The sequence below is a fragment of the Pteropus medius genome, unplaced genomic scaffold (genome assembly GCF_902729225.1).
Source record: "Pteropus medius unplaced genomic scaffold, Ma_sr-lr_union100, whole genome shotgun sequence".
Taxonomy (NCBI): domain Eukaryota; kingdom Metazoa; phylum Chordata; class Mammalia; order Chiroptera; family Pteropodidae; genus Pteropus; species Pteropus medius.
Window position 1 is genome coordinate 6,378,030 of NW_024350926.1, and position 14,097 is coordinate 6,392,126.

General features: G+C 46.8%; 2 protein-coding genes across 3 annotated transcripts in view; both read right to left on the reverse strand.

The window, feature by feature from the left end:
• The window catches only part of CUNH8orf89 (chromosome unknown C8orf89 homolog), a 27,251-nt gene extending 20,498 nt beyond the window's left edge, over positions 1 to 6,753 (reverse strand). For both annotated transcript variants that reach the window (XM_039841866.1, XM_039841865.1), the window contains exon 1: positions 6,734 to 6,753. The gene's annotated coding sequence lies outside the window, so the exon portion shown is untranslated. The remainder of the gene's footprint in view (positions 1 to 6,733) is intronic.
• A 4,024-nt stretch (positions 6,754 to 10,777) lies between these two features.
• On the reverse strand, positions 10,778 to 13,740 carry RPL7 (ribosomal protein L7). The gene is given in 8 exon segments (XM_039841879.1): positions 10,778 to 10,800; positions 11,123 to 11,271; positions 11,273 to 11,330; positions 11,525 to 11,634; positions 11,758 to 11,895; positions 12,433 to 12,599; positions 12,858 to 12,963; positions 13,694 to 13,740. Coding segments are annotated over 7 exon segments (774 nt in total). The 3' UTR covers positions 10,778 to 10,800; position 11,123.
• Between the last annotated feature and the right edge of the window lie 357 nt (positions 13,741 to 14,097).

Genomic DNA, 14,097 nt, shown 5'->3' on the forward strand with positions numbered 1-14,097 from the left:
CAGGAAAAGCTTGAAGGAGATGACCCTTAGGCTAAGTCTGCAGCGAAGCCCAAGTCAGGGGGACCGGCTCAGGCCACTCTGTGCCGTGCCCTGCTGGGCGGTGACACAGAGGCGTCTGACAAACTGCTCTACTCAAGGACAGCAGTTAGGCAGAACTAGAGTAATGAACCCTCCCGGGACGTTCTTCAAAGAATCCGACATCTGTATCTCCGGGCCTCTGTTCTGCGCAGTAAGCATGTATAACGATAACGAACTGCTTATTGCGTCTTCACTCAGATATCTCATATTTCCCCGTCAAGTCTGTTTTTCTCAGTGCTCCCTAACACAGTACGTGACATCGCCGTCCTCCAGAAGCTCAAGCAGAAACCTGACGGCCGATGCTGCCAGCCTCTCCGTTCTCCTAAGCCTAGTCTTTCAAAGAGACCTGTTGGCCTTACCGCCCAATCTGCCCACATCTCAGTCTGTCCACGTCTCTGCCTCTCCCCCTCGCCACCCCGTCTCCTGCCCGGATGATGGTGTTAGGGCTCTCACTGCTCTCCGCGTACCCGCTCAAATTCCCTAAAATTCAAATTTCAGAACCTTGATGAAGGTACTTTGACCTTTTTTTTAACGATTCTTATGAATATCTCCTCATATCTCCATTCGCCTGGAGAAGGAAAAGGGAACAGAAAGGGGAGAGCGGAAGGGCTACAGCCCCCCAGCCAGCTCTCGGCTCAGTCAGCGCCGCGGTGGACGGGGAGACCAGCCTTCTGGGCTTTGCGGCGGCTCGTGGACACGCTGGATGGCAGCTCACAGAATCCTGAAATGGGAGCAACCCACGGAGGTCTACCTTGGGGTGGCGCCTTGCTCGAAGTTTCTACCCACTCCACTGGGAAGTCGTGACATAGACAACGGCAGCCAGAATCCCAGTTTATTCCCATTGTTGGGCCCGGGGCCCTGGTCTGGGAGGCGACCCTCCCCTGGAGCCCTCATTGGTGTGTGCCCTGTCCTTCCCGAGACTCCCAGAGACGTACTCCAGGACCCACGGGTGTTCTCATTTATAATTTAGAAACCACTCACTATGCCTAAAAATGTACGCTTACCATTTTCATCTGATGTTATTCTCGGCAATCCCCTTAGGTGGTTTACGCAGGTGAATATGTGAAAGCTATAGATTGCATATGGTTCTGATGACTACGGAGAACAGCTAACTTTAAGATGGCCACGCATGACAAAACGCACTCGCAGGAAGTCCCGGCAAGCCTGAACCACTGGGGAGGTCATCGGCCCGCACGTGCTTCTTCCTCATCCCTTCTAATTAATCCACTCCCCACCCCGCAGTCGTGCTGGCCTTTCGACCAAGCAAATCTCATCATGTCACGCAGCTGCTCAGACCCTGGGCAGCTTTCCATTTCTCTCGGGTTAAAGACCCAAATCCTTAACACGGCATACGAGACACTGCCCGGTTCGGCTTCTGCCCCCTCTCCACCTTCTTCTCATTCAAGCCTCCCTTTGCTCTACCCCGGCCACGCTCTCAGGCCTTCTTCATTTTCACGTGGGAGTTGGAAGGCAGGACGCATAGACACCTTCATTTATCCCTGGCCTAATTAACTCCATATCTTTCAGATATCAACTCAAGTGACATTTTCTCAAGGAACTCTCCTAATCTCCAAGAACAAGACAGGACTTTGTTAGTAGCATCCTGTCATTCTCTTCAAAGCATTTATAATTTATAATCATATAGTTATATGATATCTGACCCTGACACTGGTCTTTGGATAGAATTCCAAAATCTATTTTGCCAACTCCTGAGTTTTGCATACAGAACCTTCTAGGAACCTTTCTGGTCCTACTTTTGCCATCTTATCTCTAGGCAGCGCCTCCTCCCCCATACTCTAATTCAGGGGTCAGCAAACTATGGCCCCTGGGTCAAGTCCAGCCTGCCACCCGTTTTAGTAAATAAATTTGCAGTGGAACACAGAAACAAATCCCCACTTGTTTGCATATTTCTTATAGCTTCCTTTGGCCACAAGGCGGGATTGAGTAGTTGCAAAAGACTCAATGGCCCACAAAGCCTAAAATACTTACTATATTCTACTAAAGCCCGACAGTCCCTGCGCTGATTCATTCAACAAGGACCTATTGAGTATTTACCGGGTGTTATGCTGGGTACGATTTCTCAAATTTAAAATAGATGTGTAATAGGAATTCTATCTTCTTTCCCAATGGATCATATCTTGAGGTTAAGCACCATATTTTGGAGACCATAGCTATAAATAATGGAAGCTAGTGAAGGACTAGACTTAAGATTTTAAAATATTACTTTAACTTTCACAGTATTGAAAGACAGATGGGAACAAGGAGGCCAATTAGGAGACGACAGGTGAATGGAAGTGAGGGCCCAAACCAAGGAGAAAGCGGACTGAGAGAGAAGCTGGATGGAGGTTAATGAGGGAGCAGCTAGAGGACCTGCGGACTGTGTGTGTCTGGTGCCATTCACAGTGGTAGGAAGAGGAGGGAATGGGGAACCAGTCACCAACCTGAAGAAGCTCCAACTGACCAAGGAGTATAAACATTAATAAGAATATTATCTGCAATAAATTGGAATATATTAAATATGCATAAGTGTATTATGATACTTAAAAAAAATAACGCATCACCAAAATCATCTTGGGAGGGTACTAAAGAATCAACTTGATTTAGAGCCTCGTACATACAAGAATCAAGCATTTACCCAAATGAATGATGATAGGCAAGTTTCTCTTCATAGAGAATCCCAGATAATAAATGAAGAAATGATAGTATTGAAATGTCACTATTTTGCAAATCCTAACGGGTCTTGGCAATTGTGATGGTTAATTTTATATGTCTACATGGTTAGCTTCTGGTACCCAGCTATTCAATTAAACACTAATCTGGTTGCTGCTGTGAAAATGTTTTGTAGATGTCATGAACATCTATAGTCAGCTGACTTTAAGGCACCTTCCTTGTGGTTCATTTCTTTTATAATTTGTAATCTCTGACTGTGAGCTCATCTTTAGAGAGATTGCTATTGACAGGAATCCGGTGTTCTCTGAGCTACAGAAACTTTGCTATTCAGAGAGGTTTTCCATTTATTTCTGCCTGGACCTGGGTTTCAGAGGTACCACATCAGTTATATGTCAATTTCTTGGACTATGGTTCCTTAACCATGTCGTAATATGAATTCAGACCCCAGACTTGAGCTATGCAGGGTACGAAGCTGTCACGCGGTTGACTCTTTCCTAGTTCAAGTGCATGGCAAACTTCCTTGTAGCCTCCTCAGTCCAATGGGGGGTATTTTTCTAGTCATCATCTCAGTGTCAAGGTAATTGTGGCGGGTTGTATTTTTCAAAGAAGAATGTTCTTCCTTCAATGGAATGCTGACACTCCTTCAAGAGGTGAAGTCTCTGTTCCCTTCTCTGAAAATAAAATGCCGTAGAGGTGACTCTTTGTTTTCAAAGGCTAGGTCATAAAAGGTGATACATCTTCCACTGGCTCTCTCTTGGGACACTCACCTTTGAAACCCAGCCACCATATTGTGAGGAAGCCAGGTGACAGGGAGAGGCCACCATATTAAGGTTCCAGCTGGCATCCGCAGCTAAGGTCTCGGTCCGCAGCCAGCATCAGTCACCAGACGTGGGAGCGAATGAGCCTGCAGGTGATCCCAGCCCATAGCCTTTGAATCTTCCACCGGAGGCCCCAGACTTCGTGAAGCAGGGCCATGCTGTCCCTCTGGTGCACTGTCCGAATTCCTGACCCACAGAATGCATGAGCACAATAAATGGTTGTTTTCCATGACTAAGCTTTGGAGAGATCTGTGACGCGGTCATGGTAACTGGGAGAGAACTCCTTTGTGACCTCAGCTTTCGGCAGGTGCTCAACAGTGGCTTCCTGCGTGAACATTCCCTCATCTCTGGCACCTGGGGACTTCCTTCTCTTGGTTCCTAGCCCGGCCACATATCCGTAAATTCTTATGACGCCTTACTCAGCATTTGAAATATAATGAAGCAGAATGGAGACCCTTTCGTGTCAGCTCACTCCGCCCAGAAGTGTCCGGAATATCTTTTCAAATGGAGACATAAAGAACTGAAGAACTTGAATTCTTTCACATATATAAAGATACTTAAAAAAAAAAATAAAAACAAACTCTATAGACAGTACATTTATTAAAGAACAGATCATTCATTACAGAAAAACATACAAATGGTTAATAAATGTTCATCCCCACTAGCACTCAAATAAAAGCAATATGATGAGCTACGACTTTCGCCAAATGGCAAGGATTTTCTCTAATGCTTGACACTGTAAGATGGGGTTCAAGGAAGCATAAGGTTTCAGTGTATGTATATAGCACTTCTAGAGAGCAATCTAGCAAGACATAGCTCCTTAGAATTTTGTATAGTTTTGACCCAGCAATTCCACCTCCAGGAATTTATGCTAAAGAACTAATCACTGATACATTCAAGTATTTATCTTCAAGGATGTCAAATCCTATATTTTTTTTATAACAGAGAGAAAAAAGCTAAAAATAGCCCAAGCATCAAACAGCAGATGGTAAGATCATCTTAAATTTTAGCCTTGTTTAACCCAAAATAATGATCAAGTGAACATAAAGACAAGTTGTAGATTCATTGAGAAAGCTATTTATTTATTTATCTACAAGTCCAGTCATTGTGCTAGAAGATGAAATACAAAAACAATTAAGATGCAAAAGCAATCTATTGGGGGGGGCGGGGACAAGGTAAACAAACAGTACAGTTCAGTATGATAAACATAAATAAAAAAGCTATGTTTAAATTCTGTGGTACAACACAGCCCTTGCTAACCTAACCAGACTGCAGAAGTAGGAGAGTTTGCTTTTGCTTTCGAGCAAGAGATGTTCAAGCTAAAAGCCCCCGGGGGTGGATAAGCAGAACTTAATGGTGGCGGAGAAGGCTGAATGCCTACCAAAACTCTCACTCCTCCAAGAAGCGAGCTGTTCCTAGCAGCGGCTACCTCCATGATTGGAATGGGAGCGGAGGCTTTTGAGAGCAGGTCTTTCTCTGCACGTTCTCCTTCCCCTCCTGCTGGCTGCAGTGAGCCAAGAGCAGAGCCCTAATGCCTGCCAGAGCCTGGTCCTCCCACCAGCTGGAGGAAAGCTGCCCACTGACCAGGAATACCAGGGCCTCCAGTGACGTCATTTCGCTTAAAGTTGTTTTGTTTGTTGTGACGTTGATGAGAAAAATAGTTGATTCCCAGTGGGGCTCACTATCTGTGTGGAATCTGCACGTTCTCCTCACGTCTGCACGGAGTCTGCCCCTTCTCCCCATGTCTGCATGGATTTTCTCCAGGGACTCTGGTTTCTTCTCACGTCCCAACGACGTTCATGTGAGGTGAATGAGGACTTACTGTATACGTTAAATCACAAAATGTTGAAGGCTGTGTCATTATAGCTAACAACACACTAACATGTGCAAGTTTTTATTCTCAAGTGTGAATGTATTAGATCAGTTACTCGAACATTCACTAAGCATGCCGTATGTGCACGCCCGTGTGCCATGTGCATGACAAATACAAAGAGGAACAAAGCAGAGACCCTACCTGCACAGAATTTCCCGTCTGGAAGACAAAGCAGTAGCCGCTCATACAACTACAGTACAAGGCAAAGTGTGGCATTATAGCCCAGGGAAGGTACACACATGTCTCTCTCTCTCTCTCTCTCTCTCTCTCTCTCTCTCTCTCACATTGGAGTAGGATTTAAAAGAAAGGAAATATTAGTTTCATATGGAGGTTAAAGAGACTTGGAAGACACTCGAAAATGACATTTAAATAAAATTCAGACAGGCAGAAAAGTGGGTGCAGGCATTCTAGGAAAGGGCACGGATGTGGAAGATGCCACGAGGAATGGAGAGAGCGGTTCAGGTGAGGACACAGAAATAAAGAAATGACAGGCGGGCGAGATCACGAATTTGAATGGCAGCCAACCAAAGTGGTTTGCGCTTTGTCTTCTTTGAGCAAGGGGAAGGCGCTGAAGGTTTTTGAACAGAGGTACGGCATATTCGCAGCTATGCTTTAGGGAGACTAATCTGGCAGAGACTGGAAAATGATTGCAAAATTGCATTAGTCTAGCGAGAGGCTCCAGTTTTCACACCTGTGACCCTAAAAAGGTTGTCGAGGAAACCGCCGGTACAGGAGAACAGACGACCTGCTTTACCCAAATCTTTTCTAGTATTTTTAACCCCTCGTGAAAACAGTAATAAACAGACAAAATACAAATAGATCAGAAATTATTTACAAGGCAAAACTGTCAATGGAAACAGGGCCAGAGCTATGTAACCGTCACCGTCCCAAGTCCTGCTCCATCCACAAGGCTGGGCCAAGTGCGGGAGAGGGAGAGAGTAGCCGCTTTCTCCCTCTTCAGTTAAAACCTGGGCGGGCCGGAGGGCGGGCCGCTCGGGCGCGTCCACTGAGGGATGGATGTGGGCGCCGGCCCGGACCAGACCGGAGGGGCGCGGACAGCAGCAGGTGTGGTGGGAGGTCCTCCCCGCGGGTTTCACGTCCATCTCTCCCTCCCGCGACCCGATCCCGCAGCCCTGATCGGCTCCTCGGCCCCGGCCTCGCCGCCAGGTGCCCCCGAAGTGCAGGGGAACCAAGCCTTGCAGTGACGCCCCGAGCCTCGCCCGGCCAGGTCCCCGCTCCTGGGGGAAGCCCGGCGCCCTCCCTCAGCCCCTCCCGGGCCGCCGCCCGCACTCACTGTCCCCGCAGCTCCAGGGCGGTGGGGCGGGGCTTCCTTGCGCGCGGGGCCCGGGGCTGCGGCACCCAGGGCTGCGGCACCCAGGGCGGCGCCTCCGGCAGCGGAGTCAGCGGGGGCAGCTGGCAGCGCGGGAGCCAGCGGCGGCCGGGCGCCGAGCCGAGCCCCGGGCCGAGCCCCCGGCCCAGGGCGGCGGTGGCGCGGGGCCGGCCCCCGCGGCGGGGCGGCCCCGCGCTCCCTGCGGCGCTCTCGGGGCGAACATGCTCCGCAGCCGGCAGCCCTGCGACGCTCGCGAGCTCCGCACACCCCACGCCCGCAGGGCCCGGCCGGCGGCTCCCGAGGCTGCGGCCCCGCCCGCCCGACGCGGACCCGTTGCCAGGCGCCCCGAGCTTCCGGCGGCCCATCGCGCTGTCGCGGTCATGGTCCCTCCGGGAGAGCCAAGTTAGGGGGCCGCGCAAGCATCGTGGCGACGCCCCGCCGCACCCCCGACTAATTCAGCGAGAACTCTATGTGCCGCCGCCGCCGCCCTCAGGGTCACGGGTGCAGGGGGCAGGCTGGGAGGAGGGTGCTGAGACAAGGCTGGTGAACAGGGGCCAGAGGTGACACACGGCCAGTGGGGCAGGAAGGGTACGCCATGCACTTTAGGGTGGTAGTGGGTAGCGGGACTAGACGCGACACGCAGGTCTCTGGGTTGTGTTTTTAAGATTCAAACTAAGCAGATCTCCAGAGTACTGATGAGTCTGGACCTTTCAAACAGCCCAGCAATACCTGACCAGTCCAGTCTTAGGGAAGTGACAGTCATCCCGCAATCCCCTCCCCATGCTCGCCGGAATTCCGCGTTCCATGCCCCCTTTGTCCAGGTTCTCTGGGGGGAGAGGCTCCCGGTGTGTCCCCCCCAGCTGGGAAACCGCGTTCTGGGACTTACACAGCGGTCTCTCAGCATCCACACTCCTGCCCAATGACGTTCCAAACGCGCTGCCTTCACTTCTCCCGCCCCCCGGCACTAGGGCTGCAAGTTTAGCCCTGGTTACATGGTTGCAGATCCCACGAACCTAGAGCTGCCCTCAAGCCGACCACTTCCGTTTTCATTAAGTTTGATACTAGCCTTTCCTAGCTCCTCTGGTTAAGAAAACCAACTCAGATTAGACTTGAAACCTAATACTAGCCCTAGCAGGTACTGAGTAGTAGGGTGCTGGGGGAAAAAATTAGCTATTAATCTAAAAAACAGGGCAGTGGTACACTTACCTGAATGAAAAGGCTGCACATTTAAACCCACATGGAAAACTTAAAAGGGAAAAGCCTGGGGACCATCCTAAAACCAATTAAGAATTCAGTTCTGGGGCTGCAGTCAAAGTGGAGAAGCACTGACTTAGGATTGCGTGGACTAAGTGTACTCAGTGTGTGGTACTTCTGATTCTTGCGGTCACATCCCCACCCACTGACAGCTCTTTCCCAGTTCTAGGCCTGGGTTCCTGCTGTCGCCCAGATGTCCAAATTCCCCTCCTCTGTGAAACTGCCTCACAGCAGGAACCATCTCCTGGACTCCCCCAACACACTGACATTTCCAGCTCTCTTCTAGTGAATAAAGTGGGGTAGCTGGTCTGCCTTCACAGGATCGTAAAGGCTAAAAATGGGCATGAAAGTATTTTGTCAACATTAAACTATTTAAATGCAGGTTAATACCTTTTCTATTGAAAGCCCACCTCCTAGAAATCCTTTGCACAAGGGACCTTCCGCTGGAAGGTTAACCAACTGTTCTGAAGTCTGGGTCACTCAGGTTGTACTACAAAGTCACCTCACATAGGTACATTTCCATTTTACGCCTCAAAGTGCCAGCTTTGTCAGGTCGCCCCCCGCCCCCCACCCCACCTGACAGCATGCTTTTTTTCTATTTATCCCCACTCGGACACTAAGTTCCTTACTCAGGAATCAAGTGCCTGAGAAGCCCCTATGTCAACCTTAGACTCTGCAACCCCTCCCTACTCTCAAGCTCTCATACTTGTCGTCATCCTCTGGTTCTCTGGCCCCCTTGGGAAGAGTTGAATTTCCAGGACTGAAAACAGGAATGTGTCTGCAAAAGATAGAACCAATACTGTCCGTTTCCTTGTCTTAGATATTCCTGCACAATTTCTTATCCGTCACCAGCTTCAAAAGCTGTGCTACTTTGGGTGATGATGCATCGATGTTCATTGATCCCAACCATCACTGACGAGACAGTGAGGGAGACTGCGGGTTCTCGGGCACAGAGGCACGTGGGAAATCTCGTCTGGTGGTTTCCCCCTTTCCCCGGTTTGGCTTTCCTCCATTTCAGTTACCCACCCAGGTCAACCAGTCCAACAACACCGCACACGACAATCCCAGAAATACACATTCATGTTTTCAGTCGCACAGCATTCTGAGTGGCGTAATGAAATCCCACGTCCCACCTGGGAGGTGACAATCCCTTTGTCCCGGGTCTCCACCTGTATGCTCTCCCCTCCAATTAGTCGCTTAGCCTTCTTGGGCCTGGTATTGCAGTGCTTGTGTTCAAATGACATTTTTAATGCCACATTCACGTAATTTATTACACTATAGTTATTACTGTTGTTAATCTCTTGCTGCACTTGAATTATAAACTTTACCACAGGGGTGTGTGTGTGTGTGTGTGTGTGTGTGTATAAGAGTACGTCGAGGGTTTGGTACTATCCACAGTTTTGGCATCCACTGGGGGTCTTGGAACATAACCCCCATGGCTAACAGGGGGACTACTGCACCTTCCCCTCAATTTTGCTGTGAACCTGTTTTGGAACAGTTTTAGAAGTTAATTGTTCAAAAAAGCTTTGTGAACACCACCACCCCACATACAGGGTACCACGTCTATTTATTACTATCCCCATTCCTACATTAAGTCCCCCCCGCCCCCCATGCCTACATAGTGAGCAATACGCCATCTGCACTTTATGACAATGAGATTTTCCCTCTTCTGCGCCACTTCTAGCTTTCAGGATGCTGGATGAGCAAAGGCCGGGGTGGCCTATGTATTTATCTACTGAAGCAGTAACACAAGAGAGGTCATTTCCAAACCTACACTCTTTGGCTCCACCTAGAAATTAACATTCAATTTTTTGTACACCGATTCAACTGTTTACTAAGACACTAAATTTCCTGCAAAACACTGGTATACTCATTTAACACCATTTTGTAAACTAAAGGACACTAATTTCTCTCCAGAATTCAATGACCTTAACTAAGCTCACTATCCAAAGAATTAGCTTCGAAAACCAAAGAATTTCAAGAAATTCTTAAATATATTTGCCTAGCAACTTCCAAATACTAGGAAGTAGTGATTCTGATGCAACAGCATCAAAAGAATTAAACAGGGCATCTATTTTCTATGCAACATACCCTTGCCATAATCAGTGAGGACTATGAAAACGTTTACTGTTATTGAACATACCTCATGTCACACTCTACAAGTTTCGGTTCACTGGTCTAGGTGATAACACATAAAACACACGAGAATGTTATTTATAAAATACTCAAACTTCCTATGTAAAGTCTCTGCTCACTAGGAGAGCTCTAGATGCTCCATGATAATTTGTCACCAAGCACAAATTTCATTCCTTCGTTATATATACAATATGTAACAGAAGTGTTAAAATCTATCTAAAAATAAACAGAAGATACAAAACAAGAAAAACATAAATATGAAATGCAAAAGAAAAATAACGTGCTTACATGGTACTTTATAGGCAAGCCAAAGCCTGAGAAAACGAATTTCAGCAACAGAATTTATTTTTATTTGTAAACGGCTTTTCTCCCTTATCTATAAAGCATGCACTAAGGCCTGTGAAAAAAAGGCTTTCTTAGATTACACCCATTTTGGCTAATTCAATGGCACAATTCAAGAGTGAAAAATATATAACGGCTGTTGATTTGTCTTAATCTCATCACACCGAGATCTGCCATGATAGTTAAGGGATGGCAGAGATAGGCTAACAAAAAAAATCACCAAGACAACGAAACATTTCAATTTGAAACAGGAACTCTTTAATAGCAGACCAGATTAGAAAAATAACCATGGCAGATACCTGAAAGGGGGAAAAAAAAAACTCATTAAAGAAACCACCTTAATAGCTAAGAACTAACTAGTAATCGAGAAGTTATAAAAAAGCACCAATTCAGTTTCCATTTTTAAGTAGAAAAACACCTGGATTTCTTCTTCCCTCCATAAATGTTCTCAAAAGGAATAACCAAACCAACTGTAATCACGTAAGATGGCTGGTTTTCTCCACTAAAATTAGGCATCGATTTTAACTCAACCAACCCCTTATCAATATGTTATGGAGACAGTATTCGTGATTACTTTTACTCTAGTATTAAGTCAACTTCTCTCAAGATGCAGCTGCTCACCTTAGTTCATCCGTCTAATAAGCCTGTTGATCTGGTCTTCCCTGTTGCCAGCGTCTCCGCCTTCTACAAAATGGGTGGTCTTCTTCTTCATCCCACCTCGTGGAGAGGACAACTTGAAGGGCCATAGGAAGTTGTTTGCTTTTTGAAGCGCTTCCAACAGTGTAGATCTCATGAATCAGATCCTCCATGCAAATGATGCCATATTTACCTGAACATTTTAAGATTAGGTTACAACTGTTTAATTACTAAATTTTAAGGCATTCAACACACACAATTATAGGCTATAACATAGTTACAAGAAAAAGAGGAAAATACGTGGCTTTACTTATAAAGATTAGGGTCAAGCCAATGAAATCATATCTTACATTTCCTGTACACTTAAACCCCAGACAGGCAACCTACCCAGAGAACGAGCAATCAATGTGTTATCCGTCAGGGCAATTCGCTTTTTATTGATTTTGCCATAACCACGCTTGTAGATCAATTCATTGACTGACTTCAGGTTTGGGTATCTAAAATATGAAACAAAGACGTAAATGTCCAAAGAATAAGCTTATTGCTGTCAAAACATCTAAAATTCATCCAGCTATCGCAGCCAATGACTGAACAGAAATCAAAGAGAAAGACAGGCTTACCCCCAGGCGATGTACGGCTCCACGATCCTCAGCATATTAATGGAAGCCTTGTTGAGCTTCACAAAGGTGCCATTAAAGATCTGGCGAAGGCGCAGAAGCTGCAGCACCTTTCGGACCTTGGGGCTCACGCCGTTGATGCTGCAGTGAAAAATGACCAAAAATCAACTTGCCTTTTATCAGAAATTTTATCAATGAAGGAAACTGACTATTTTGGGCAAGTCCTGCCTAAAGAGATAGGAATCCTCTCCCGATACAAAGACCGTCAGTGTTTTTTCCTTCAGTTAGATAGATTTGGCTATCATCCCTCCCAACTCGCCACATCCTCTAGTAAACTGTCTCTGGACACGTACCTTCGACATCTAAAACTTCTCCTGACCCTTCAGCCACTTCTGAGTTTTGTACACATCTTTGTTATAGTCCTTACGAGATTACATTTCAACTACTTTTGAAGTTCATCTCCAGAACATTGAACTCCAGTGCTCAATTACAGAACTGACGGGCTAGGCTTTGAGCACAGGACTTGCACTAAACCACTAAAACAACTCTCTTGTTCAAGCTACCCTCAAGATATTTTTATTGCAATGTTCAGAACCAAGGTCCCCAGAACTAAAGTTCGGTTTTGTTAGGAATGCAGATTTCCCTTTAAAACCAGAACGCTGTAAAAACTGAACTTACCCTCTGATCCTGATGACAAATGCCAATTTGGGTTCTGCAGGAACATAGAAGTTACCAGCTTTTCTTGCCATCCTAGCCATCCGAATCTCAGTTCTGTACATCTGCCTATATTCTTTGTGATAGTGCTTAGCTTTTTCATAGATAAGCTTCCTTCTTGCCTTTCGAAGCTGAAAAACAACGACCAATTATTCAATTTTTAGCTCCCAAACACGATTAGCAATACCAGCTCTTCTGAAGAAAAAATAACCTTCCCCTGAAACTTTTTTCTTGCCACTGGATAAACACTCCAAAAGGCAGATGTAGACCTTTATCTGAGATCACTGGTACAATAGGTGAAGTAAACAAGTCTTGCTAAGAACAGGCTCCTCGTATTCAATCCCAAAGCCCCATCTTACATGGTAAGTGCCTCAAAAAAGGTTACTTACCATCTTTTGGGCAAACTTCTTTCTCAGGCGCTTTATCTTCAGCTCTGCGAAATTCCTTCGCTTTTTCTTAAGGGTTTCGGGCACGGCAGGAACCTTCTTCTTCTCTCTGGCATTAACAAACAACGTTAATAGTTCAAAAGGCTCGGAGGACTACGTTCCCATTCTGCACTGAGCGCACTTTGTCGCTTAATAAAACTATTGTCATTAGCTCTAAACAGTTGTATTTTCAGCTGCTCTACCATGCTATTGCGTTAAGCTGCAGATTTTAGGGAATTTCTATGCCAACAATCACCTTTCAAAGATTTAAACAGCAAGTCACAAGGACGACAAATTCACATCCGACCCTGGACTCCCGGGACAACACAAGTATCCACAACAAAGTTAACGTACAGACTGAGAGGCTGCTTCAAAACACTGATGCCTAGGCTCTTAACGAGGGCTTAATAAACCACCCCCACTCCCAACCACTCTGGTTCGGGCCTCAAGCTCCCACATGCTGAAAGCAAAGGCCTGAAGGCAGGGACGCCTGCACCAAGAGCCAACCACGAACGAACCCAGTTCAGAAGCTGAGCCTCTCTAAAAAGACTGAACAACCAGCCGGTTCCGCACATATTCAGTTCTCACACTGCGCCTCGTTTCCTCTAACTCCGAAACCTCCGCCCCAAGGCCATCCGCATCTTGTCAGACTGTGGCCCCCACTAGTGTCGCAGACAGTCATAAACATGTAGATAAGTGGGCAGAGGTACAGGCTACAGTCTGATAGGGGGCCAGTGAGACAAAACGGTTCTTTTTTCGGGGATGGAAGAGGATTCTCGACAGGACAAGGAGCAACTTACTCTGCCGCCTCCATGGTTCCAGCCAGAAAAAGAGGAAGTTGGGGCATGCGCACTGTTCACTTAAAGACGGCGAGAGTGAAGCCCCACGATTCATAGGTGTCCCAGGATAAGCCAGAAAAGAACTCAGAACTGAGAACTCGTCTTGCAGATGCAAAATTAAGAACTGCCCGATCCGGCCTGGGTCAAGTGTCTTGTAAAATTTATATGGGAAAAATGCATGCACTGATTCGATCTTTAATCAGTATGACCAAAGACTGCTGACACCTTGACTACTCGGGGTCCTAGTTCTTAAGCAGCGTTAACCGGTACGACTCGAATTCCACTCAGTAATGTACGCAAATGACACGCCGCACGGGTGCGAACTACAAATCCCGGCATGCGTCAGTTCTGTTGCCCGCCCGGCG